The 26,757-nt window shown below is 38.6% G+C and overlaps 1 protein-coding gene across 1 annotated transcript; it reads right to left on the reverse strand.

The window, feature by feature from the left end:
- Positions 1 to 15,114: 15,114 nt before the first annotated feature.
- On the reverse strand, positions 15,115 to 25,585 carry LOC141910526 (ionotropic receptor 25a-like). Its single transcript, XM_074801220.1, has 10 exons — positions 25,558 to 25,585; positions 22,192 to 22,370; positions 21,923 to 22,096; positions 21,305 to 21,475; positions 21,091 to 21,210; positions 20,012 to 20,149; positions 16,995 to 17,328; positions 15,906 to 16,479; positions 15,386 to 15,605; positions 15,115 to 15,306 (listed from the first exon to the last, which is right to left on the reverse strand). Exons 1-10 carry the CDS (start codon positions 25,583 to 25,585, stop codon positions 15,115 to 15,117), a joined length of 2,130 nt encoding a protein of 709 aa, XP_074657321.1.
- Between the last annotated feature and the right edge of the window lie 1,172 nt (positions 25,586 to 26,757).

Raw genomic sequence — 26,757 nt, forward strand, 5'->3', positions numbered from 1 at the left:
TCACTCTATATTGAACATTTTCTGCCACTTGCAATGTTTTGCGTCCCCATACACCGGCACTGTAATCCATAAAAGGAACCACTGCTGCATCGTAAAGTTTAGAATATACCTCATACGGTATCCCATTAGTATATGAAATTTTTCGCTAGAATCCCTGCTAGACTTTTACTCGCATCCTTACTCAAGGCGTCCATTGTATGGTCAAATTCAGAGTTTAAATCTAGACCTAAATATCGGTAGTTTTGAACAATTTCTAGCAGTTCTAGTCAATTTAAAGTTAAAATCTGTTTCGGTCGATGTCTTATTTCGGAAGTGTCGCTTTTGTCTTATCGGTGTTTACGGACATACGCCATTTATCGCATCAGCTAAGTAGTACATTTATCATACATTTACCCTGTAACGAATCATCACTATCACTGATTAAGATTGTCATCGGCATATAATAATGTCGACACTTTTATTGGTTGTTTTATATGCACGGTCACAGGTGTTTGGTCACCTTGGTTATACGACATTCTCGCCGTGTTGTGATTGTTCAAGTGGAACGGCTTTGACGGTGTACAGTACATTGTACGGTATATCGCGTGTTGGATTTTCCAATTTCGAAAGAAAATTTCGGTTTTTCGATGTTCCTACGTAGCCTACTACATCTCATGGTTAATCGACAGTCACTGGTATAGATATTGGTATCCAATTCCATTAGGCAACGTTTTTGATAGAGCCAAAGTGCAGCGTGTCCATTTGCGTCCGCCATCTTGTTTCATCTCTAGAAGGTTTTTTTACGGGGATTTCAGAGGGGTTTTCTGTGTATTTAGTGTTTTCATCCTTTTACATCGTTCGAGTGTACTAATCCTTCACTTAAGTATTATGTCGATTCTGTTTGAATGAGAGAAATAGCTTAGAATCAAGATTGAACTTCCCGTCTGAAGAGTGTTGTATCATATGGTCGATGGCTGTCACAACCGAATACATTTTTAAAACTCGCTACAGGGAATACACATTACTGCTTAACTGAAATTGTATTGTAAATTTTTTAAAGAAATTATACATCTTTATTTATATATCAAATTTTACGGACGCGATGCGAATTTTCTAGTTGGCGATTCAATTCGCACGAATCAAACGTGTTTGATATCATCACCGAATTTAAGTTTCCGATTGCTAAGTTAGAATAATGGAACCATTTGATCGGCGAATATATCCGTCGAATCTGTCTTCGCCTTAAACGTGTCAACCTTAATCTCCTAAATTTTATCACAGGCGAAATATATACGTCGATGGTTAGTCGAGGAAACCTAGTCGGTCACGAGCTTAAGAGATTTTGATAGACAGTATTTGGAATTAAGGTTGGCGTGAATGAGTGGATTTAGAATATCAACTAACCGCAAATATTTCAACTTTCGAGATAAAGCATTGCGCTGAAAAACCTATTTTGCAGTCGAAACCGAGTCTATTGACTGAGTGTTAAGCATATACGTACAATGCTGCAGCTAATCCATTGATGAGCTTATTCCAAAAAAAGCTGCGTTTTGAGGACTTTAGTTATTTATTGATACTAAACATTTAAGAAGGGGTTACAGGTGGCCCTTAAAAGCACAGTGTCTCTATCAGGGTAGAGTAGACTCTGTCTCGTCGTCGCGGACATCCGTGAAACTGGTGTAAAGATCAGGAGATTTCTGTCCCTGTAAATGTGAGAAAAATCTGAATGTCTATAGCCGTAAAATAGCGTCGGTTCCGGTGCTTTCGCTATAGGCGGAGTCAACTCTATTATTTTCTAGAAAAACTGTGCATCGAAGGAGAAAACCTAGATTGGATTGACGCCAATAGCAAGGAATTAAGTGGACATGACGATCGAGTGGTGCCATCTGTTGATTGTTTGAAGAAATGTAAGAATTTATGCATCGCTGAAAAATCCTTTCGCTGTAAATCAATCGAATACGACCGAACTGCACATGCATGCTACTTGAGTAAAGAAAACCGGAAGACGAACAATGTTAAGTTGAAAATATCGAAGAAACGAATTTATTCGGAATGGGCGTGCAGTCGAGGTTTGTTTCTTTTTCACTATCGAAAGTTGAAATAAAAGAGAAATTCCAAAACTCATTCTACTTTTCCCGGTGGAACTCATTATAAATTCAGTATCAACCACCAAATGACTTCTGTCACATACACTGACAAGTAGAGCTTTTGTCCAAGCACCTTAGTCATTAATGGCATATAAATTAACGTATTTTATCAAATTGGTTCAATCTCAAATATATAATAATTATTGTGAGGATACATATTGTGATATACATATTCATGTTCGTTGGCGACAGGCTTTATCGACACTGAAGGAGGTAACGGAAATGGTTTGAAATGTAAGTTCCCATTTCGGTATAAATCGGAAGAGTATATCTCGTGTACGACAGCTGATAGTGAACGACCCTGGTGTGCTACATCAGAAGATTATGACTTTACACCTACGTGGGGATACTGTAAAGGTGATAATACACAAAACAAATCATAGCTTCTTAATCCGAATAAGTCAAACGTTTATAAAAAGTGGACCGCTTAATCCGAATCAGTTAACTACGATCTTGATCCAATATTGAATATTCGTCTTCCAGCAATACTAGCCTATTTATTTTGGCACGTATAACTCAAAACGCATTTCAAACTTCTATTGCAGATCCAGTTTTGACTATCGGTGGCAACGGAGATGGTGCCTATTGCACGTTTCCGTATAGATATAAAGGCAGATTTATGTACGATTGTTTGGAAGAAATGCGAGGGCATCCCTGGTGTTCTGTTACATCGAACTATGACCTGGATTTAAAATGGGGATTTTGTCGAGGTATGCTTAAGAGACGGATTAGATCATGTAGCTGCTTTAAAGACACTTGTGGAATTCGTGGGTACCAAGTGTGGATTGTGGCCGTCTTAAGATATCAATTTTTATTCTAGAGGGTGTCTTGGAAAATGTGTTACCGAAGCTATAAGATCAACTATTCATTAACCATGTTGTAACTAATTTAAAATTACAATTTATCATTCAATCTTAAATCTTCGTTAACACATTTTCGAGACACTCCGTATATATATGAATACCCCACGGATGGGCAAAATTTGTCTGTATCTTACTTACTTTGATAGTATAAATAAGGAAGTTCGATTTTTGAACAATATGGGAACCCTCCACCTGTGTTGTTAGATCATTTAACGGATTGTGGCATCCCAAACTACGGTGTCTATTTCCTTGTCATCTAACTATTCTATCCTCCATGAGCCTTGTTCTACTTTTCACACTTTCCAAAATCTTGCAATTTATACAATTGACGCAAACACTCCTTTCTTCTGTGATCTTTACTTTATTATTACTTCATACAGCTATTGATTGCGTGGTCTCATTCAAACCCTCGATTTTACTTTCTTACCATCTTTACTCTTGTTCTCCCTAATTGTTCTTTCTTTTGATATCCCTCCCGAGCCGAAATCTTTGACTTATACAGTCAGGGTTCGATACACTGCCCTCCGATACGTCGCCAGACTTGCTTATCGCCAACAATTTTAAAAATACGGAAGCCTATATCTCTGTTTTACGACAATTCTGATTTACCGCCATCTATCACCTCTGCGTACTGCCACCGCCAATGAATCTCCTTATATGTACATTCCTATACAAACACAAAGTTAGAATGTTCGATATTGCACCAGTGAAAAAGTGATTGCCCGGTAATCTACCAACGGTCTCTCAGTTTACCGTTTTTGCAAGCATTGCGTCATCATCGTATTGCCGAAATCCCATTGTTTTTCAAACTTACTGGCAACTGTAGTTTGTAAATGATATTGTTGACCACACAACCACAGAACTGAAAACATTTAACGTTCGATGCTCATTAGACAACTCTGGCTGTTCCTCTGTTACGATTTCAGCTACATTTGGCACTAGACTCCGGCAAAGTTTTGTGACCGCGATAGTATACGAATCACCCCTTGAGTACATGGTGATCAATTTAGATTATTTACCTAAAACGTATGTTAATAGACTGAGCTCTGGGGTCATCTAAAAAAGTACAGGCTAAAGGTTTACATTAACGTCTGACATGATGATTCGGTAACCCCTGTAATTAATACCCCGATACACCGCCACACTATCTATTACACCGTCAGACTCACGAATCCCAGATGCTGGTATATTGAGATATTACTGTGTTCTAATTTACTCACCTTATCTGGTGTGTTCAGTACCCGCTACTCTCTTTCTACTCCATTCTGACCAAATCTAACATTTCCATATAATAAATATATATGTTTTGATAATAGTTACTAACAGTAACTAACAGCTCGTTACTATTAAAAACTAAGGAATGCAATCTATGTCCTGCAGCAAAAAATTCACCATTATAGATTGTGTCATTGATTTTGTCATTGACATGTCCTACGGTATTCGAGGCCCCACTTTTCACTTTTTTCGGTACTCGTCTCAATTTAGTCAAATCGTATCATTCCAGATAACAGATGTCCGAATTCGGAAAATGTGCACTGGATTATTGCAAAGGACCATGGTATCTTAGGACATAACGACAAAATATTGAACGGTGTAAGCAATGTTGACGAGTGCCAGCAACTATGCTTGACTGAAAAGTCATTTTATTGTCGTTCTCTAGAATACTACGTCCCTGGCCACGCCTGTTATTTGTCCAAAAGTAATAAGAAGTCAGCCAGTAAATACTATGAGAAACAGCCCGATCACATATACAGCGAATGGAAGTGCTCAAGAGGTAAGGGTTTGTTAGTTACACTTATAAGGGCTTTTCACTTTCGGTTGAAAAAATTCGGGTTAAGAGGGGGTTGGTTTTTAAGGACTCTCGCCTTAGCGAAGTCTATTTCGCTATCGTGTATGAGACTTTAAATTATTATCATTATTATTATCATTTTCTTCCTTTGTACAAGATACATTCTTAACGAGACATTAGTTTCTCTTCGGAACTTTCAAAACATTCAACGCAGTAATAAAATCTCTAACCCTATTGAATTCCACCGGAATGCGTTGCTAATTTACCAATTTAGTTATTTATTTGTTGTGTGAAGTACATTTCGTTTTGACTACAAAACTATTCTTTGAAAAAGAAAGAATACAAATCAAATAGATCTTTATATGATTTTTCATAAGCAATACTCTTGCTCCAAACAAGCGCCAGTTTTAAAGGTAAATGAATTGGCCAATGTGCGATTTATTATGAGCTGGTGAGAAAACTTTGCCACAAAACTTTGTATGCTTTGTATACACTGGCATTTAAACCAGCAAGGCAGAAATCCGTAGTCGCTACTTTGCAGCTATATTTCATATTATTGTTTTAATTTTGGGATACTCTTCTCAGACTATATATAATTATACATGCATATAGGGGTCGCATACATGCATATATACATGCAAAATAGCGTTAACTGTTACCGCGTTGGTATAATACAGGGATGACATGCAAGATTCTGAAATTTTCAAATATTAACTTTCTCATCTTCTACTCTTTTCATATTATGACACAAAAACCGGATCTCTCACAATTTTTGTACCGACAAGAGAACCCTAAGATCCAAAGAGATATTTTAAATTGACTAGGATGATTTTTTGCCAGTGAAAACAAATTTAGATTTCTCATTGAATATTTTGTTATACTCCTCACGCCATGTACAGGATTTGTTTTCATTCCATCCGTCAGTCGCCGAGAGTACCATATCGTCGAGTGGCGAAGTTTGTAATTTTCATTAGAAAACACTCACTCGCACTGTGCTTTCAAAAAATAAAATCCGGGCTGGTTTTTATTTCGAACCCTGTTGTCACAATAATCTACCGGTACTCTTCCAACCGGTCTCAACCGCTAACTGCGCAGTGATTGGGTTGAACTATCTACGGTCAAGTAGAGCTCAGAGATAGAAGGAAAAAGGAAAACTACATAGAAATTTTCTGACGACGAGATTTTCTATTCTAATTTCACATATTTTCCAAAATATTCACATATTTTCACATTTTCTCCACACAAATATTTTTCTTCAATTACTTTTCAAAAATGTTCAGGTTTTTTACATTTTTGACATCCCTGCATAATATGAAATGGTGCGTCATGTGGAGAACCTCTATAGCGGTTTTGTCATGTATATTTGCTGTTAAACATTTTAAACATTAAGTTAACCTGTTGAATTTCAATCTAGCAATCTTAAACATAGTGCCTTTGCTTTAATAATGTATTCTTTTCTAGACAAGATTCAAACTTATGGTGGCGAGGGATCGGGAAATATGTGTGTATTTCCATTCATTTACAAAGGTCGGCAACACAACTCATGTATCATGACTGCTACGAGGAAGCAGCCATGGTGCGCGACTTCTCGACACGTTGGGGAAATTTCAAATTGGGGATATTGCTCAGGTAGGAACAATTATTTAATTGAAAATGTACTTTCAGATTGCCAGAAAGTCAGTCTGAGTCCATTTTACATCAAGTACTCACAATATCGACGAACAATAATCAGATTGTGACCAATAAGTTCGTTGAGGGCTGGGATTTTGTTTTACTAATAGCTTCTATAAGAGAATAACTAAAACTACGTTACAGTATTAAATTAACAAATCAAGTGTTAGGTGGTCTGAGGAAGTAAGGGGGGTGGGGGAGGGTCGCAAGCAGACAACAACACCCTCTTCGGAAGGGATAATGATAGAAAGAATTCCGTAGGAACTTCTGCCTGAATTCGTTCTGCTATCCTCAACTGAAAAGAATAACCAGCAATAGGGAAGTTTCCAGTTTTCAGGCGCCATTTTGAGGCGGTCCCAGAGGTCCCGCATTGTTGGACAGATTCTAACATTTTTCTAAAACCTCTAGCGCGATTAATTGTCGTCGATCCCTCTTTTGGCACAAAATTTAAACGTATGAATCGTTAGAAAGGTGACAATTTCTATTTTCTGATGGTGTTCATATCATTTTTCGCGGCTGCAACAATCGAACACAGTTACAGTTGAAAAAAGATACGTCACTTTTAGGAAGGCGCCTAAAAAAAATTGATGATTTTGTGTCATTTGCTGTAACTTTTTCATTTTTTGAGATACAATTTAGAATTTTTCACAGAAGATAAAGTTTTATCTGTGGATTATGTTGATACTGCATTCGCAAAAATATCTTCATAGAAACGCGTGTGGCTACCGATTGAGTCAAGCGCAAAGCGCGCGCGAGTGGTTGACCGTCGATTTTCTGCATACGCAGATTACGCTATTTTCATGGAATTTTTCAGAATTTATAAGATTTTTTTAAATTAAAATCATCGTTTGATTGTTTCCATGTAAAATTGAGGGAGTCTCTTCAGGGTAGAATTCATATAAGCTTAGGGTTCAGTAGAAATTCAAGTTTTTCATTAGCAATAAACATAAAACAAACAAAAAGGTGCATCAGTCAATTTGTTCCGGGTGGTAGCAAAATATGAACAGTGGAATATTTCATATATTTACAATCAATATGATGGACTCTAAATATTCAATATATTTACAATCGAGATGATACCCACTCGAATGGCAATTGCAAAACGGTCTATGTTTATTTTTCCAAAATTTGCCTGAGAGGCAAAATTATATATGGAAGATTAGAGACATTGCATTTACTTATGTAATGTGTAGCATTACATGTATTGCACAACAAACCAACGATCTATTCAAAAGATGTTTGATGTCTGAAAACATACCAAATGCAGTTAATCGGTTACTTAGCATAGGGATTGGATCTAGTCCAGAAAAATTCGTTAAAAAAACTTGTCTTATCTGACCAAGAATGATCAAAATCGTCGAACGCTAAACATCGGACCGAGCGCCGAAAAATGCCATCTGACCTTACAGTTAACAGTTTTTTTTACACTTGATTTACAGTTAATGTTTGAAATCACAACGGCTCCGCAACTCCTTTAAGCTTGGATCATGTGAAATCCAATTGTGGTCCAAGTTTATCAAGTTCACAACACTCGGTGTCAACTCCCGGTGTTAAATTATATCGGAACCACTAGCAAAAACATTATAGCGTTATCTGCAATAAGCGTAAATTTCAAAATGCGCAGTCATATATGTCAATGATAAAAAGTAACGGTTCTCAGACTGAACCTTGAGTCACACAAGTAGATATATTTAAGAGTCGTGATTTACAGTTTTCAATTCGAAAAGTTTTTCGCCTGTTTTCGACTTCAATTCCATTTAAACTGCCTGACCTTTGATTTCATAAATATCTAATTTTGCCAATCATATTTCATGATTAACTTTATTTTTTTTAAATTTCTGGGCTCTACCCATCGACCGCTCTACCCATCGAAATGAAATTAAGGGGATTTGGTTGCTCTAGGGAGTGCGGCTCATCTTTACCGGGCACTCACGCAAAAATGGTTGATACAAGTAGCTAACATAAATTGAATTGATTGGTGCCCTATAGACCGTCGGTAACTGATTAGATTTTTAGTCCTGTTGGTCACACGAAAGCAGATATTTGTTCATTTCCTGTAACTCGTGAACGGGTCGACATATGCCCAGGGTGTATTTTCAGGCCAATGATGCATTTGATGTGGGGATTTGTCATCTTCAACGACATACTATTAGTTCCTTTAAAAGAAGCTCTACAGAAATGAACACCTCACGTCCTCGCCATGGCTATTTTTCCATAAGTTTAAACTTCTATCTGAAGTCATTCTATTTGCTATCAATATTCCTTCGGCAGAGTGTGCCGGTCTTACCTACTTACCTCTCTGAACCGTTCCTAACCGTTCCTAGACCTAAGTGTCTATTCATTTTCGATCAATCTCTGTAGATAGATGGCATCTATCCGAAATTTCAGTGGCGCATGTTCTTGATTATTGTTCGTCAAAATTGTCGATATTTTATAAACCCATAGATCACAACTAGTCTACATTGATTTCGAGCCCATTTTGATTATTTAAGAAACGATCCGCGCATATGGAGGAAACGTACCTCGGGGAAGCTACTGTATATTCCCATGGAAATACCAGGGTGACCTTTATTACAACTGTACTACAAAATATTGGAACGGACGTGCCTGGTGCTCTACTACTGATGACTATGATAAAAATAAACTGTGGGGATATTGTGGAGGTAATTAGACAGCGTATTCTATCTTTATCTATGGTCTTATTTATTTCTCATTTTTTGTATTCAATATTGTTAAATCGATTCCATTCCAGATCGTGTTTGCGCTGTCGGATACAATCTTCAGAAACATAAATGTAAACCAATCACCGAGGGCAGCGTCAAAGTGGACCCGATCTCGAATCTAACCGGAATTCTGACCCCAAGTACAGATAACACAAAGGGAAGAGGTGGCCTAAATAATACCAAATCGAATAATGACCATAACAATGCCACAAAAAAGGGCGGTTCAAGTAATACCAAGGTAAAAGATGAACACGATAAAACAAAAGTTAGTCCAGGTGGAACCAAGATTAATGCTGGTCCAAAAATTACCCCCGTAAATGATAGTCTAGTTAATACCACGGGAAAAGAAGGTCCAAATGACACCACGACAAAATTTTGCCACGGTAACGTCACGAAACAGGTTGGTCCAGATGATACCAAGATAAATGCTGGTCCAAAAACGACCACGGCAAGAGTTGGTACAGTTAAATCCACAGAAAATGGTAATCGGAATGATACAATGGCACAAGTTGGTACAAGTAATAACACAGCAACTATTGGCCCAGCTAACACCACGGTGAATTGTGGTCTGAATGGATCCAAGACGAATGGTGGTCTGAATGATACCACGGCACAAATCGGAACAAGCAATACCACACCAAGGGTTGGTCCAGATAATACTACATTTACTGTAGACGGTAGTGTGCATGATATAACGGCAGAAGTGGGTTCAAATAATACCGGGGCAAAAGGTAGTCTAAAAAATAGCACGGCTAAAGATGGTCCGAATTATACCACTGCCCAAAATGAGCTAGCTATCACCACAGCACAAGGGAAAACAAGTCATTCCCATCCAAAAGATGCTCCAGGTATTACTGGTGATCCAAATATTTCCACGACAAAAGACGGTTCAGATAACACCATGGCACACGAAGGTCCGAATGAAATTGCACCAAAAGGAGGTCCAATTAATACAACAACAGAAGGTGGCCCGAATACAATCACAGCAGATGGTATGCAGAAGGCAAAAGGTAGTCTAAGTAATACTACAGTGAACGGCTGCACTAAGAACACGACTGAAAGAGTTGGTCAAAATAATACAACAGCAAAATTCCGTTATAATAGTACGACTGCGGCAGTTCGTAAAAACAGTATAAGGACGAAAATTGATTCCAAGAATATTACTTCAACGAGTGAGCCAAACACAAGACCTTCAAAGGTTCACCTAAATAACACAACGGCAAAAGTTGAACCAACCGCTGAACAAAATTATACAACGACCACAGCTGGATCAAGTAATGTGTCGGATAAACACCCCAACAATGGCGCAGATACAACACCTGAATCCAACCATATAGCAAATGCAAATTCCGCCACAACCACCAAAGGCAACTTAAACAGTGTAAGTAGTATCATAACCACATCCAATTCAAATAAAACAAATTGTACATCAAATATAAGAATGACAACAAAGAGCGTCCCACGACCGATGGCTATGAATTCCGAACTGCGAACAAATACAACGAAAGGCAATGAAATTCCTGTAAATATACGGTTCACGACGGGTCATAGTCAAACAAAAGGGCATAAACGACGAATCCATGAAAATACATCCACGATTAAAGATAGAAGTTCTATTGAAGGAAAAGTTCACATAATGAAGCATTCGGGTACGTCAGAGGATATGAGTAAAACAAAAAATGCGAAGAATGAATCGACTAAAGCATTGAAAGGAAAAACTACGAATGTTATAAAATACACAACAACGAAGAGCGTGCAAATCAAGAAAAGAACAGTCAATCGTAGACTAGCAGCCGCGTCAAAGAAAACATTTTCTATAAAAGGACTAACGACAACAGTTAAAGCAAGGAAACCTAAAGATAGTGTAAACAGAAAAGTTGCTTTACTAAAATTAGCCGGAACAAATAATGAACAATATCATTATGGGAAACCGATTACCCCGAAGATTATATTAATTGCTGGTAACATAATGATAACGGTAAGAGCAAAGCAGGATAGAGGGCGATTGGGGAAATCCACTGACCACTATAATGGCATCTCCACCCAGTCACCCAACCACTTGAGTTCCGATAGAAGAAGCCCTAACCAGAAAAAGGCGCAAGTTCAGCAGAATAATCCAAACGATGTAATAGATACATCTACAAAGAATATGACGGGCAATCCAACAGAGAAAATGAAGGGTACAACAACAATGAACACAAAAGGCAAAACATTAAAAAATATAAAAGCCAGAACAACTGTGGGCAGGAATAGCACGACGAAAATAACAACACATAGCATAAATAAGCCCGGAGCTAAAAGAAACAAAGTTTTAGGAACAATGAACAAATCAATTATGACAACAAAGCCTAGTCCGACAACGAAGTCTAAGAGAAAACCGTCGACTAGAATATCGACCGATGTAACAAAATATAACCAACCAAAAATTGCAACAGAGATCAAGATGGGCAAAATAACAAAGGTTTTGAAAGGAAATAAATATCTATCAACAAAGAGCAAAACAAAGCGTAGTCAAGTACTGGCATCAAAGTTTAGGAGGCGACTGACAACCAAAAAAGCAAAAATTTTGAAAAAACATAATCAACTAAGGGTGACAACAGAGAACAAGCAGAACATGATTGGCGGACCATCGAATGATAATGAAGGCAACACAAGAGATCAGAAGAAGGGCCTTGAAAAAAAGAACACAGATAGGATAAACACACCAATGAAAGCAAAAGGAAAGACAGCTCTTAAAACCAGGAATAAACCAATCATGATAACAAAGCTAAGTAAAGGACTGACAACAAAGTGTAAGGGAGGACACTTTTCTAGAATAACACACATTGTTACAAAATATGGTCAACCAAAAATAACCACCAAGAACAAGCAAGCTACCACCAAGAAGGCGTCTACTATAAGAGGCTTATCTTCTGCACTCCCTCCAATGCCCACGAGGAAATCCAATACCGTTCCTGGTATTCGTAAATCTGACGGAACTAATAATGACCCATCGCTCATTCGAACATTTGGAGGTGGTGGTTTGCATCATAATGTGAAACCAGTGACTCCAAAAGTCGTTCTGATTAATGGCCATATCATGATCGTGGAAACAGAACAAAAAAGTAAACATCCGAGTTTGCCCAATGGCAAAGAATATGAAACAGCTCAAAAGGCTCATGACAAAGATGACAAACAACGTTTTCCCTATAGACAAGAGGATAAGACACTTGGTAGAAATGAAAATAAGGAAACTACAATGATTTCGATTGCCCGCACAGGTTCGCCCATTACAAAGGGTATCAAAGTACATTCAAGAGAACCAAATGCCCATCAGACTTTGCATGATAGAGGTGGCAAAAAGCAAACACACGGTCTCGCAAGAAATATTCAGAGTACCTCCAATAGAAAAGAAAATGAAAGACTCCGAAGCAGCAGAATGAAAGCGGTGGATTTTTCAAATACCCACCCAACTGATTGGGGAGACAAAAAGGCACCTGCAAATACACCAAAAAAGAACGTGAAGTTACCGGATAAAACGGAGAACAGAGCCCCTATTAAGCGACCAAAATATCATCCGAATCTGCCTGAAAGAAAGTATAAAAAGCCCCCTCTAAGAACACCGAATTCTGCTCTAACTAACACTGACGATAAGACCCCCGTAAAACAATCAGATGAGCGACAGGGCTTTCCTAGAAGAAAATACAATATGGCACTACAGAATACACCCAATGTCCACCCTAGGTTAGCCGACAAAGAACAACTAATAACTTCAACGGCGCCAAATACCAGCCCACGTTTGCCCAAGAAAGGCGACAGTAGGGGACCCGATGAGACCCCGAATGCTCGATCGCGGTTACCAGATCGACAAGTAAATAAAGGATTCAAGAGAAACCTTAACAACCAAGCGAGTTTACATGGTCGGAAGGCTATAAAGATGTCTTCTCATAAAGCAAATACCCGCTTTCGTTTGCCCAATATGAAATACACAAAGGCTACCACAAATAAACCTAATACAAGTCCAGGATCACCTATCAGAAAAAGCAATGTCGGGACTTCTACGGCTCGCCCGAATAAAAGAACCTTTACACCTACGTTTGGGCCACATACTCGCCAAATTTTGCCCAAAAGAAATGGTGGCAATGAAGCAGACGCAAAGGAATCTGATAGACGCCCAGGATTTCGCGATTGGAAAATTAAATGGGGTGCCACAGAGGCTTCAAATACTGCTACTCTTAAGTTACGAAAGCCTGCTTCCGAGAGACCTGTACAAGAACCGGGGCTTAAAAAATCGGCCGCTCACATTCAACATAAGCTAAAACGTAACCAAAAGCCATTAGGCCAAACCACTGGATCAAAAGAAATTGGAACTACCCATGATACACCAAAGTTAGTAACGTCTCTAACAGACCATAAACAAACGAAAATCACCCATAAAAATATCAAACCAAAAATGGATCCCGAGAGCGCGCTACCGAACGTTGCCCGCCCATTCTATTTGCCTGCAAAATCAAAAGTCGTGAAGAAGTACAAACCTTTAGTTCGCCATAAAGTGCCTCTCGTCGGTAACACAGGGAACGGTGAAACACTTGAATTACAAACAGAACTGATCCAATCCATAAAAAAAGTTTTGTCACACGTTAGAAACTTTCATACTGGCCTCGTAAAAGCAGTAACTGGTGGAGATCTCCTGCACCCATCTGAGAAAGGACATCATCTTGATGATAGGTTACATAAACCACATAACGCTGGCTCGGGACAGAGACCGGAAAATGGTAGCCATAAGGGACGATTCCTAGGCACGCATAAGAAGCTCAAGAAAGCGAGTGAAAAACCTAAAACGAAGATTGTACGACCAGACAAAATGAAAAAGATAGATACGGTAGTTGAAAAAGATGTACAACGCAGGTTTACACATTTCCATAAAAAGACATCGAATGAGCGGAAAATCAAAAAACCCAATACGAAACCAAGCATTCTACCAAGCGAAGTACAGCCGATGGCAGATTTGCGAAAGGTGTTACATCCTCGTTTAGCAGGAAATAGTTCGCCTAAACGTATTGGTGGCAATAGGAAAGAATTGCAAATAGTGAAACCTGATGTGAGGTCATCGCCTACAAAATATCCGGTTACCCTTAAACCGATAATAGGAGGGGAGAAAAATATCATTGACAGATTGCAAAAACCTAAAACATACACTATCAAAACATTAGTGAAACCATTAGTCGAACATCCTCCTGCAAAATCTAAGCATGGAATACAGTTGACAACTTTGCCTCCAAAGATACAAGAAAGAATCAGTGAAACGCAGAAGGAAATAAACAGGGATGAATCAAAAGCGCTGTTTGACGTTAAAATGATTCATTCGAAGAAAGCGCACACTGAAACGAACAATGACTACAAAAAAAGGAATACGGGGGTGAAATATTCGGAGTTCATAAAACTGAGCAAGGCTGATCTTATTAAACTACTTGAAGGAATGCACGGAGAATGGAAAAAGAAGAAACGCCACAAATCTGATAAAATACACATAAAAAGACATAAAGACTTTGTTGAAGTAACAGATGCAAACGAAAATGATGGGATAGAAAAAGATAATTAATTGTTTTCCATTCAATAGTATCCTATTTACTATTGAAATGTTTTGCAAACCTTTTCTCAGAACTGTGTTAACAAAAAAAGTACAAAGACTTCTTGAAGCCATAGATACAAAAGTGAATGATGGGATTTTAATGGACAAATATTCCTTATTGATTCAATATCAATAAATTTATCATTGGAATTTTGCGCGAACATTTTGCCTGACCCTTGTAAACATGAGTACATTTGCATGAACAGAAAGTACATGTACATCATTCTCGTGATCGAATGCCAATGTAATTCGGCGTTCTTACACTATCCAACGAAAAATGCAGCATCTAAACGTATAATATTTTGTAATAAATACGGTTATGGTATTCTAACTAGTTGTTAATTTCTATTCTACTCCAGGCAGATATTCGTTCGTTCGGTCGTTCATCGTCCATTGGTCTCTTAACAGCTATTGTAGCGAGGTTTACTCTGGGAGTCGTAGATCTTACAAGGTTTCCTTCTGCACCCACCTGTTCAAGGGGCCCCCGCATTGTCTTGAACTTTGAAAGGACCATTCTAGCCATCTACGGAGGTTAGAAATAGGATGGTAAAATGTGAAAAAAATGTGTTCATAAAGTGGGCAACATTGCACTTTTTACTTACTGTGTCTCGTCTTCTGGTTTTGTATCGGTATATCAATACTTCAATGACTAACGCCAGAACCCCACCAGCTAACCCAATAGCCATGAAAATGAATACACCACCTAAAGATGCCATGGTGACGCCCGTGCTCGTATTCTCAGTAGGACAGCTCACCCTTTCTCGGTTCCACCAATAAGTCTTCGTCGTTTCTAATATTCGCTCTTTTTGTAACGTGAGAATTCTGGTAATAAGAATACATATGATATGGTATTTCCAAAGCAAAACTCGCTGCATGTAAGGTAAAAAATATTTTGATACATATTGAATCAGCAGATGTTCTATTGCCAACAATACACTCATAATAAGGGCGGCATTGCCTTTGTTGCCTTAGCAAGTTAACAAATTTCAATTTTAATTTGATTTAATTTCAAATATATTTTTATCAAATTTGCCATTATGAGGATTTACAGACAGATTTTTATACATTCCCAAAGAAAGTCAAAGCAATGCGTTAATTGTATACATAAATTAGTAAACTTACACTTGATTCACCTGTTTAACAAGTGGTGAATTTTCTTTCATCGCTATTCCATACGGTTTAGAACTGAACGCCTCCCCAATGTGTAACAAATCACAGCTTTTTGATACTGCGTACTTAACTATTGGCGATTCTGTCAGGAATGCGAACTTTCCTTTACTTTCCTTCACTAAACGCATGCCTTCCTCGGACGATTTTACGAATCCAGTTCGATTCATCACCTTCCATATGTCCGTATATTTCTCCCCGAGTGGATATTCCCATACTGCGTACTTAGCTAGCTCACTTGCCGTAGCTTCCTTTCGCAAACTTATCTCCTTCCACATATCGTAGAAATTGCTCTCTATCTCCGCCATTTTTTTGAAGTAGGTCTGCATACTGGTGCCATCTAACGTCGTGTATTTGATGATGCTTTGTTTGGTAAGATCCTCCAATGAATTGACGGTTACGGAGAGACGGGATACGGTATTAAATGCGGCTAAATTGGCCGTGTACATAGACATCATTATAGTTGAGAAGAACCAGAATCCGGCGACAAGTAATCGTGCAGAGCTTGCTCGTGGAGCGTAACATTCACCTAGAAATCAATCATGAAATTTAAACTTCAAATAAGGATTTCACTGTAGAGTCAGTATGGAACATCATTGGCGCCTAATCGTATTCAGGCCACATGAAATCAATACCTTGATCAACGGGAGTAACAACTATTTTAGAACTCACGTGTCAGTGTCACGTATCACTATGATTTTCGTCAAACATGAATTCACCTTCAGATGACAGTCTTAGATCTGTTCACAAAGTATTCATTTCATGTGGTACCAAGGATTGTATGTTAATTTCATCGTAAGCAAACTACTAGTCTGCAGTATGGAATAACAGCGAAACAATTTATGCTGCCAGTGGTCATTTCGATTATCTAGACTATTGATAGACCTGACATTCGAATCGAACTAGAATGGAAGTGAAATATCTAAATCTCTCAATTAGCTCTTCTCCAGTCTATGGTTCTATTTATCCTATTTCGAAACACATCTCGTAAGAATCGTAGGTTTTGAATATCGAACACGTCTAAACCCTTTCCGTTGAACGTACCAGCAGCAGTGTAAGAGCCCATAACAAACCAGAAACTTTCCTTCAGAGTAAAAACCTTTCCCCCTTCCGGGTAATCATCGCGTCGGTTCTGGTAACTGAATGGACTGAACTTGTCGAACGTGTAAACCAAGAAACTAACAGCAGTCAGTACTGCTACGTTGCACAACCAAACCTCCCACGTAAACACTGTCAGAAATTTAAGTAGATTCGAATCTTCTTTTCGCTTCGACATCAGAATCTGTATTCCAGCAAATTCGTAGTATGGAATACTGAAATCAACTACCTCCTCTCGCTCTGACGTAACCGATAAAGAAGTAACAGCCAATTCTGCCGTCTAAAATTAAAAAGGTCGATTAGGAGCTAGAATTCACACAGAAAATGAACGTGGTAAATTGTGACCGTAGCTGAAAGGAAATACTTTTTACATGAAATCCAATCCTCATATCTAGTGATCAACATCTAGAAGGATTTAAATGGCATGTCCTTACTTAACCGATGATACGCAACAAAGGAAATGAAGTGTCCGGGTAAGGTTAGGGAATGAAATCATATTCCTTCACCGATTCTAATTTTCTAAGAACATTTACGTTCATAACGACTGTGTGTTGGATTTTTGTTTGTCTGGCTTTACGTCGCTTGGATCTTGGTTATTCTCCCCTATTGGATTATTCATTTAACCTCACGACGGGACGGCCTTTGAAGTGTTGCCCGCAAACTGTAAGCAGCCAGTAGGACTCGAATCCACTTGTCACTCGGCAATGATAGTGGATGCAACAGCATCACGCCTTATCTCACTGAGCTACTGTGGCATGTGAAAATCCGCTTTGGACGGCCAACCCCGCCAAACAGACGTTAAAGTCATCATGTGAAGGATAAAGCCATAACGTAAAGTATAATGTAGTAATGTGAAGGACGAACTCATAACGTGAAGGATAATATCATGACATGGAGGATCAACTCACGTCATCAAGGATAAATGTCATTTATGTCACCAGATGGCGTACCAGTCGATCGGAAATGAATTCCGTTGTGCACAGGCGTCAAGACCTGTGAACTTTAATAAGTTTCTATCAGGTTCGAATCCCAAAAAAAGATTTACCATAAGGCTTGAAGTGTCGCCGGTTAAAATTTGTTTACCACGTAAAAAGGTTCTTATCTCAAATATGAAATAATAAACTTTGAAAGCCCCAGAATCTTTTTTATGTGCTATTTGGTTTGTATCCAAAATTGTGCAGTAGTAAAATAGATAAGGATATATTCATATAACGAAATATATCTCCAATGTTTTGCTTACTGTGGGATTGCATAACCTGTAATCCCCAAAAATACAAAGGATCCTCTTAAGCAATTATTGACAAAAAAAGAAGAATGCCTGATCAAGGTCCGCAGTTTTCAGCTAAAACGAGTCAAATCAATACTCACATCAACGAATAATTGTTGGGATTAGAACCCCTGCGTCACTTATGAAATGAACCAGCAATACTGGTCATAAGATTTGAAATAAGGATCAATATTTGTGGGATTCAGCCCTAATAGAAACTACAGCGACGCTCCGGCTAGAGTCATCATAGTTCACACGTCAGAGCGCCTGCGCACAACAAAATTAGTTCCGACCGACTGACACGCCATCTGGCGACATAATAGGTTTAATAGGGTTAAAACGAATTAGACAGTTATTCTAATTGACAAAGCTATTGACATTTTGATATGCTCACCATTAACACATTACTAGGCTTTGCTAGGGAGAACAATTTTCGGGTTAACGATGACGGTCATAAAATTTCATACGATACAAATTCTGCAAATCTGATAGCAAAAAAAAATGAGTCTACACATATTTTTTCAGTGGAAAAGAATGAATTTCTATAATAAAAATAGAGAAATACTTTGGGTAAAGTCACCTCAAATCAAAACCCAAAACTACAATCGCGAACCACACGGGTATGAACGTTACGTTTAATGTGTTAACATAGGTCAATAACCATCCGCTTGCCGGTTGAAGCGGGTTGGAAGATTGTTAACACGAATGGGATCCGAAATTTCCAATAGTGATATAGTCCAAAACAAAGCGTTCTGTATATTCGAGTACTGAATAAACTGTACCATGCCTCTATTCGATTTACGATTTCAAAATTAAACCCCCTGATTCGCTCCGAACAGGTGTGGGGAGTATGTCAGGAACACCTAAGACAATTCAAAACCACCAATTGAGTAAATAAAAGAGACAACCCCTAATGTAAAGATAAACAAGGAGCACATCGGCTTATAAAGCTCCGCCTTGTGATTTGAAGAAATAGAAGCTGCATACCTAGGGGTGCCCCCTTGTGGCCAAATCCAAAAAGGGCTCTGTACTTTGTAGGTATTGGTCCATAGAACATTCATACCAAATTTGGACTTGATCTGATTAAAACTGTAGGACTAATAGAAATAGAAACACCATCTCCAGGGGCGGCCCTGGAAGACGAATCAAAAAATTGCTCTGGTACATAGGCTGGTCCATTGAACATTCATACCAAATTTGGAATTGATCGGATTAAAACTGTAGGACTAGTAGCGATTTGAATAAATAGAAACTCCACCCCCAAGGGCACCCCCTGGGGGAAGAATCCAAGAAATGGCCATACAACTTTATAGGCCTTAGTCCATAGAACATTCATACTAAATTTGGAATTGATCTGATGAAAACTGTAGGACAAGTAGCGATTTGAAGAAATAGAAATTCCACCCCAGGGATGGGCCCCTGGGGGACGAATAAAAAATGGCTCTATAACTTTATAGGCCTTTGTCCATAGAACATTCATACTAAATTTGGAATTGATCTGATTAAAACTGTGTAGGACTAGTAGCGAATTGAAGCAAAAGTTGACGGACGGACGGACAGACGGACAGATAGACGACGACGGATAATCCCCCTAACCCTTCGGTCACAACGGAGCTAACAATTGGCATTGAAAATATCCAATCGATACGAACAAGGGAGTATTCCAAATTATGCAAAGCTGAAAGATGAAACTTACTCCGGACACTAGTTCTCCGATGAGACCAGTCCATGATCCATCTGGCCGTCTGGCTCCGAACTGACCATCGTTAGGTTCATAAATATCGTAATCAAACTGTAACCTATTACTGAGCTCTTTCAGTACATCCATACTGTATCCGTCCCACCACACTGTACCATTTGGTTCAACATGCTTGTAAACGAATGGTTCCTCCTAAAAAGTGAGGCGAAGTTAACATCGAATCAAATCATTGTCTGTGTCGTATTCATATCAAAAACCAGTCAATAATTTAAGCCTTTGATTGCATTCTATATGCTAGCGTTGGATTATTCTGTAAACTAGGGATGAATGCCCACTTGGTGAAATACTCGATTATGTGGCGATATACTCTACGCCCCATTGTGAGCCAATTCAGTAATCATTGATATTGAAACTCGGCTCGATCATTGCAATCAGCTATTTTGCAATTGATTGCGGTTATAAAACAAAATTATTAGGCTACTAGGCCAATACTGTTACATTGATGGGTGGAAAATTTTGTCTGGGGGAAAACGACACCAAACATTCATGATTTTACCGGTATCGTGTAAACTCTAAGTCTGGCTTTATTCCTGTACTCAAACAACTGTGATCCTGTCGTAAGCAACGGTCCGGTTTTCATGTTCCAGGTTCCTATCTACAACCGTAAAGATGTCACTTTGAAAGTTATTCAACATACGTATAATACAGACTGGAGGATTTGTTGCGCTTACATATTGAATCATGTCCTCCGATTTTGTTACGATTTAATATAAAACTGTATTTAACATGCAACAACATCGTAGAATCTTTTGTTGGCATTATGAAGATGTGATAATTTTCATTATATCAATTGACGATGCAAGTTTACCGAAGTTATCTAGTTTAGTTTCATTTTAGAGCGTTTCGTATCGTAGGGAACCTCCAATTGTTGTCACAAGCTGGGGAAAACCATAAATATTACAAAATTAATTTATGCACCGGGTTGTTATTAGAGTTGCTATGTATTCACGATCCGTTTGTTCTTAATTTACCTTTTTTGTGGTTTGTTTTTGATCCCGGATCTGTTCTTAATTTACCTTTTTCGTGGTCTTGTTTTTGATCCCGAAGTCAACTCTATCCACCTGAAGCTCAGCAAATTGGTTATTTACTGTTCCCAGGAAATCAACCTTTCCGAGTATTCCGTCAAATGTAGAGGTCTGAAAAGAGGTAAATGTATTGATACCGGGTTCATGATTCGAGAAATCATAACTATCAGCTTAGAGGCGTCAAATACGCATTTCTTCACCCTACCGGATTTTTTATGACGGTTTTAAATGCATTAAATCTTTCAGATGATTGATAATGATTCACGGTTCGACAATTCAAACTGTAAACATTATCGTTCCATTGAGCCAATCCCTTCATTTCATCGATCCCTCTGCTGATCACTCCTATTGCGTGAAATGCGTAGATTATATCTAACTGTAACAGGTAAATTGAATAAAAAAACATACTAGCTGCAAGCAGTGATAATGGGTTTTCTTAGTAGCCATGCTATCCGCAATGAGGGAAATTAAAAAAAAATTACTATTCGGAATTGGAGCATGATGTCGCATCATGTTTCATCGGCGATAACAATAGGCCATAACAATGAAACTCAAGCCGGTTTTGATACGGATTACCAAACTGGCGGCTGTTTGAATCGCCGATATTAGATGCAAGATGGCGGGACCGGAGGAGCAATTTATTTCGGAATATGTTTTCTGCGATTCAGTTGACACTCAAGGTGCTCGAGAAAATATGTAGTTATCTCGGGACAATCGCGACGAATACAATCGGGTTTTAATTATTTCACGTTTTACTCGATCAATACTAATTCAATACATCGCCTGATTGTCTACCTTGCATTATAGACAATGGGATACTTGCCTTAACATCACCATTAGTCAAATTCTGCAAATTGTTGTATATTGGCCAATCAGCGATTACTGGGTGTACATGCACTACGCTGCCGTAATGACAAGATGAACACGTTATCGGTTGGAGATCACGTGACGCCATGAACCAGTGGTACAAGGATGTCATCATATTTAAAGACCATGCCTATCCAAAAGTAAGAAATGCAATGTTTGTTCAGATTCGCGCGCAGACAAGGTCGTAGATATGTGAACGAGCGCAGGTATTCTTCATACATATACCTCGGATAATACTTGGTCAATGACTGGAGCCTCGGCCAGGATTAGAAAGTTGCTCGACGTTGTCTGGTTTACGACAGAGCTCAATAGATCGCGAATTCTAGATCTTTCGGATGGAATACGAAATATGATGCTTTCAATGATTCGTTCATTTGATTCATTCGGGATCAGGATTCCTGTTTCTAGAAAATAAAGGAAAGATATTGCTTCATGCAATAAACATGTATTTCTATAGATTCATCCATCAAAATCAGTTTATTATACAATTTTTAATAGCGAAACTAGGGGTCCAGGGACACCATGCCCACTTGGAAGTAGTTTCCAATGCTCAACTATCTAACAATTTCAATATTCAATGCCCCTATCCAATGACCTTGAAAAAATTCAATGACCTTGAAACTCACCACAATCATAGAACATGTCAGCAGCTACGATTTTGAAATTGATTGTGGTAACAAAATATGCCAAGTTACCACTATAACATGCAAATACTGCAAGTTAATCTACTATACAATGCCCCCAAGTGACCATATGCAAAGCCCAATGACTTTGAAACTAACCATTATCATGAGCTACAACTTTTTAATTGATCATGGTGACAAAATATGCCAAGGCGACAATATGATAAGGGAATACTATGTTATTGTATTGTTCAACGCCCCCTGGTGGTCATATAAAAAACCAATGACCTTGAAACCCACCACAATCATAGAAAATGTCATGAGCTACAACTTTTCAATTGATTGTGGTAACAAAATATGCATTAGGTACAAGTATAGTATAGCAATACTTAGTTATTGCATTGTTTATTGCCGCCTGGTGGCCATATTCAAAAACTAATGACCTTGAAACTCACCACAATCATAGAACACGTTATGAGCTACAACTTTCTAATTGATTGTGGTAACAAAATATGCTGTGTATCAAAATAATGTGGAAATACTTTTTTCCACCTACGAATGAGTACTGATGATACCAAGATGGCCGCCAATTGCGTCATAATTCGCTGACCAAAATTACCTGTCTCAGGTATAAAAAATCCCTTTACAAAGAATACCCATCACAAATTGCAATATAAAATGGCGAACCATTAGGAAGTTACAGGACTCAAAAGTCAGGCCAAAATTGATATTTTTGGGCATAAAATTTTCCTCATACTGATGAGCCTTCAGGGGATACAAATATATCTGAAAGATCAGGGTAAATGCTAAAAACGTCTTCAAAATTTCCCTAGAAAACTAAAATGTGTAAAAAATGCTGAATTTGGCGAACAACAGTGGCTGCCAGTCGGCCATCTTGAATATGAGAGGGCCAATCTTTGGGCTGAGATGCGTCTAGGGTAGATGCATGTATAAACGGACGAACGAAATGTGAACGCAATAGCCCGCTGGGACTAAAGTCCCAAGTAAGTTAAAAACACTAGTGATTGCCTGTAAGTACCAGGGGTATTTTAAAGAGGACCTCTTACAAATGGCAAGTAGATTGGAGATTTTGGCAGATAGGCATACCAGAATGTTTGTGTCGAACGCTTTTATGGAGTTGAGTAATGCCAGAAAAACTGACCCATTAGGATCATGATAGACACTCTCATCAACAGCACAGCTAGACTAACCAACTGAACCAGAGCTAAAGTAATTTCTTCCATCCGTCCGCAGCACCACTTAGTGAGATGGGTATGATATTAGCACCATCTGTGTTCTTAGCTCTCCTATGGTGGATGGATAGATAACAGAGAACAACATTGATGCTGGCCACCAGACCACAGCTCCAACCACCCTACCACTACCACATGAAATAGACAGGCCCTGATAAATCAAACTGAAAAAGTGTGACCGAAGAAAAATCCACACGAACACTTTTCAAAACGAGTATGTTCATTGTTCACTTTGCAGTACCCACTATGACGTTTATATGGGCGTTTATTTAATGGAATGCTGTCTCATATCTACGCCAACCCTCTGTTTCAATGATCCTTAACACTGTTTGCTTTTACAACCGATCACCGAAATGACACTCGACTGTTTCAGAGACAAGTTCTATTAACCCCCGTTTGTAAGAAACCTCATTTGCCCAAATTTACTCTCTCATCCTCCGGGGTATTAGATGGTCATTCAGGGGGTTCCATTTCATCGAAAGAAAATGACACCTTGACGGCTAGACTAAGTAAAATGTCACTGAAGACGACTGATGCCCCAGATCAGGTGAAAAGCCTGAGTGTAAAATACATCCCGAGCGTATGCTGACCTAATTATGAAGGCAGGTAATGAAAAATACAAAACGGCTTCCGGTGACCTTGACCTTTGACCTACAGGACTCGAAATCTAATCACTCACTCACGGTCTCTAGGGTAACCCATCCATAGATTTTCCATCAGTTTTCTTTTACCGTTCATGAATTAAGAGCCCAGAAACTAAAAGTACAAAACAGCTCCGGGTGACCTTGACCTTTGACCTACAGGACCCGAAATGTAATCAGTTTCTCACAGTCACCCATCCAAAAAATGTACCCAAACATTCTCTTAAACCGTCTTTATACAGTTATTTTAAACCGTTTTTGGGTGAGAATCAGGAAATGAAATTCACAAAATGGCTTCCCGTGACCTTGACCTTAGACCTACAGGACTCGAAAGGTAACCAGTTACCCACGGTCCATTGGACAACCTATCCATAGAATTTCAGTAAGTTATCTTATACCGTTTATGAGTTAGAGCCCGGAAATGAAATTTACAAAATGGCTTCCTTGACCTTAACCTTAGACCTACAGGACCCGAAATCTAATCAGTTACTAACCTCATATATTACAACACAACTGCCGAATTTGAAGAACATCTGTTCAATGGTGCTAGGGCACGGAAACCACTACGGAAAGACGGACGGACAGGCGAATATAATAGCTCCAAACTCGCCACTGATTTTACTACCAACGGATGATCTCAAACAACTGGACAATTTCCAAAAAAAAATCATGTTTTCTTTTCTAAAAATAAACACCTGGATGCCCGGTAATTTCAAGGGAATTATCAAATGAGAAACTGTATCATTATTTGTCTCTCTGAAGAATAAGTTACGAATTTGCGTGGAATCGAGACTGTAGACGCCCACGACATACACTTAATGTATCTAACTAACGTGGTCCATAAACGAAATCACATGCCGGTACATAGAACCGAAGAGTAAAACTACCGTTCGGAAATATACCAATCGGAAATGACGTAGATCATGCAAGAAAAGCTATTCTTACGGTGTATACATGGCGGAACCAATGGCAATCAATTTCATGCAGGTAATAGTAGGCCTAGGCAGAAAACAATAACTTGACAAACGGAGGTGTCACTGCATCTGTTTCAGTAACTGATTCTGTAATTCTTACCGAACGATTTATCGTGAAGTACAACCATTGTATCCCTGGTTCCATTCAGAGTGAAGAAAATGTTCGTAGTTGCCTTCATAAGAACGCCATAAGGATGATGAACTGAAACAACTGGCTGAGAGCATTGGTCCGGACCAGTAGATACGAAAGGTAAATCAAAATGATGCGCGAGGTCCGAAAAAATACAGTTTGCATTCGTTCCAGTTACGTCGAGTATAGCAGACCAATTCTGAGTTGCATGGCCACAAGCTAGGAAGAAAAGGATTAAATAATTTAATTTCAAAATTCACCAAATATGAGGGAGAGGACAGAGAAGTTTTAGCTAATATAGTGCTGATCTTCACCCAAAATAGCCTACTATACCAAAATCCGCATAATTTAACCACAGAATACCGTTATCAAGTATAACATACCATAATCAACTACTTGCAAAGAATTCGTAAGGTTTGTTTCAACGATGTCCGCCTCCAATGAAATTTCCGGGAGAATCGCAGTATTACTGTTGATGTCCTGAATGGCCAGGTTTACAGCATTAATAACATCACTTCTATTTATTGGTGCAATGACCACTGTATCCAATAGAAAGTAGAAATTTTACGTGCCTAGTGACCAATGAAAATAATCTCTAAATTATGCATCTCACTTGAAAAGTCTAGACCAGATGCGTCACGACGAAAATGTATCTTTCAACTCGACATTTATAATTTCCTACTCATACAATGTTTTTTCCACAGCCCAATAAGAATACAATGACCTGGAGACTAAGGTCTGCATGACCATGGATGAGTAAAGTATAAAAGGCTTCTCTTTACTCGGTACCGGTAAAGTCAATAAACCTCTCAATTCGGTAGGTTTCGCCAACCTCTATATGATTAATCACCCGGTAATCCTTCGATGATTCAAATACCTGCGTATCATTTATTGCTGAAAGCACGCTGGTCGGTTCTGTTAACATTTTACTTTGTTTTGTTTTTCAGATTTTCGTGTCAAGTCGTCAAACGGATGTACATAACCCGTCGTCTAGACGTAGTTTTTAATCAACTTGATTAAAGCATAGTATATACAGCTATCGTAGGCTACTTGAGCCTCTAATAAAGCCGAACGTCAGATTCTTTATCAAATGATTCGAGACTTACATATTTTCACACATATCATAAGGATACATACTTAATGAGTACAACCGTATTGGAACTGTAAGTC

This window comes from Tubulanus polymorphus, chromosome 9 (assembly GCF_964204645.1).
Source record: "Tubulanus polymorphus chromosome 9, tnTubPoly1.2, whole genome shotgun sequence".
NCBI lineage: Eukaryota > Metazoa > Nemertea > Palaeonemertea > Tubulaniformes > Tubulanidae > Tubulanus > Tubulanus polymorphus.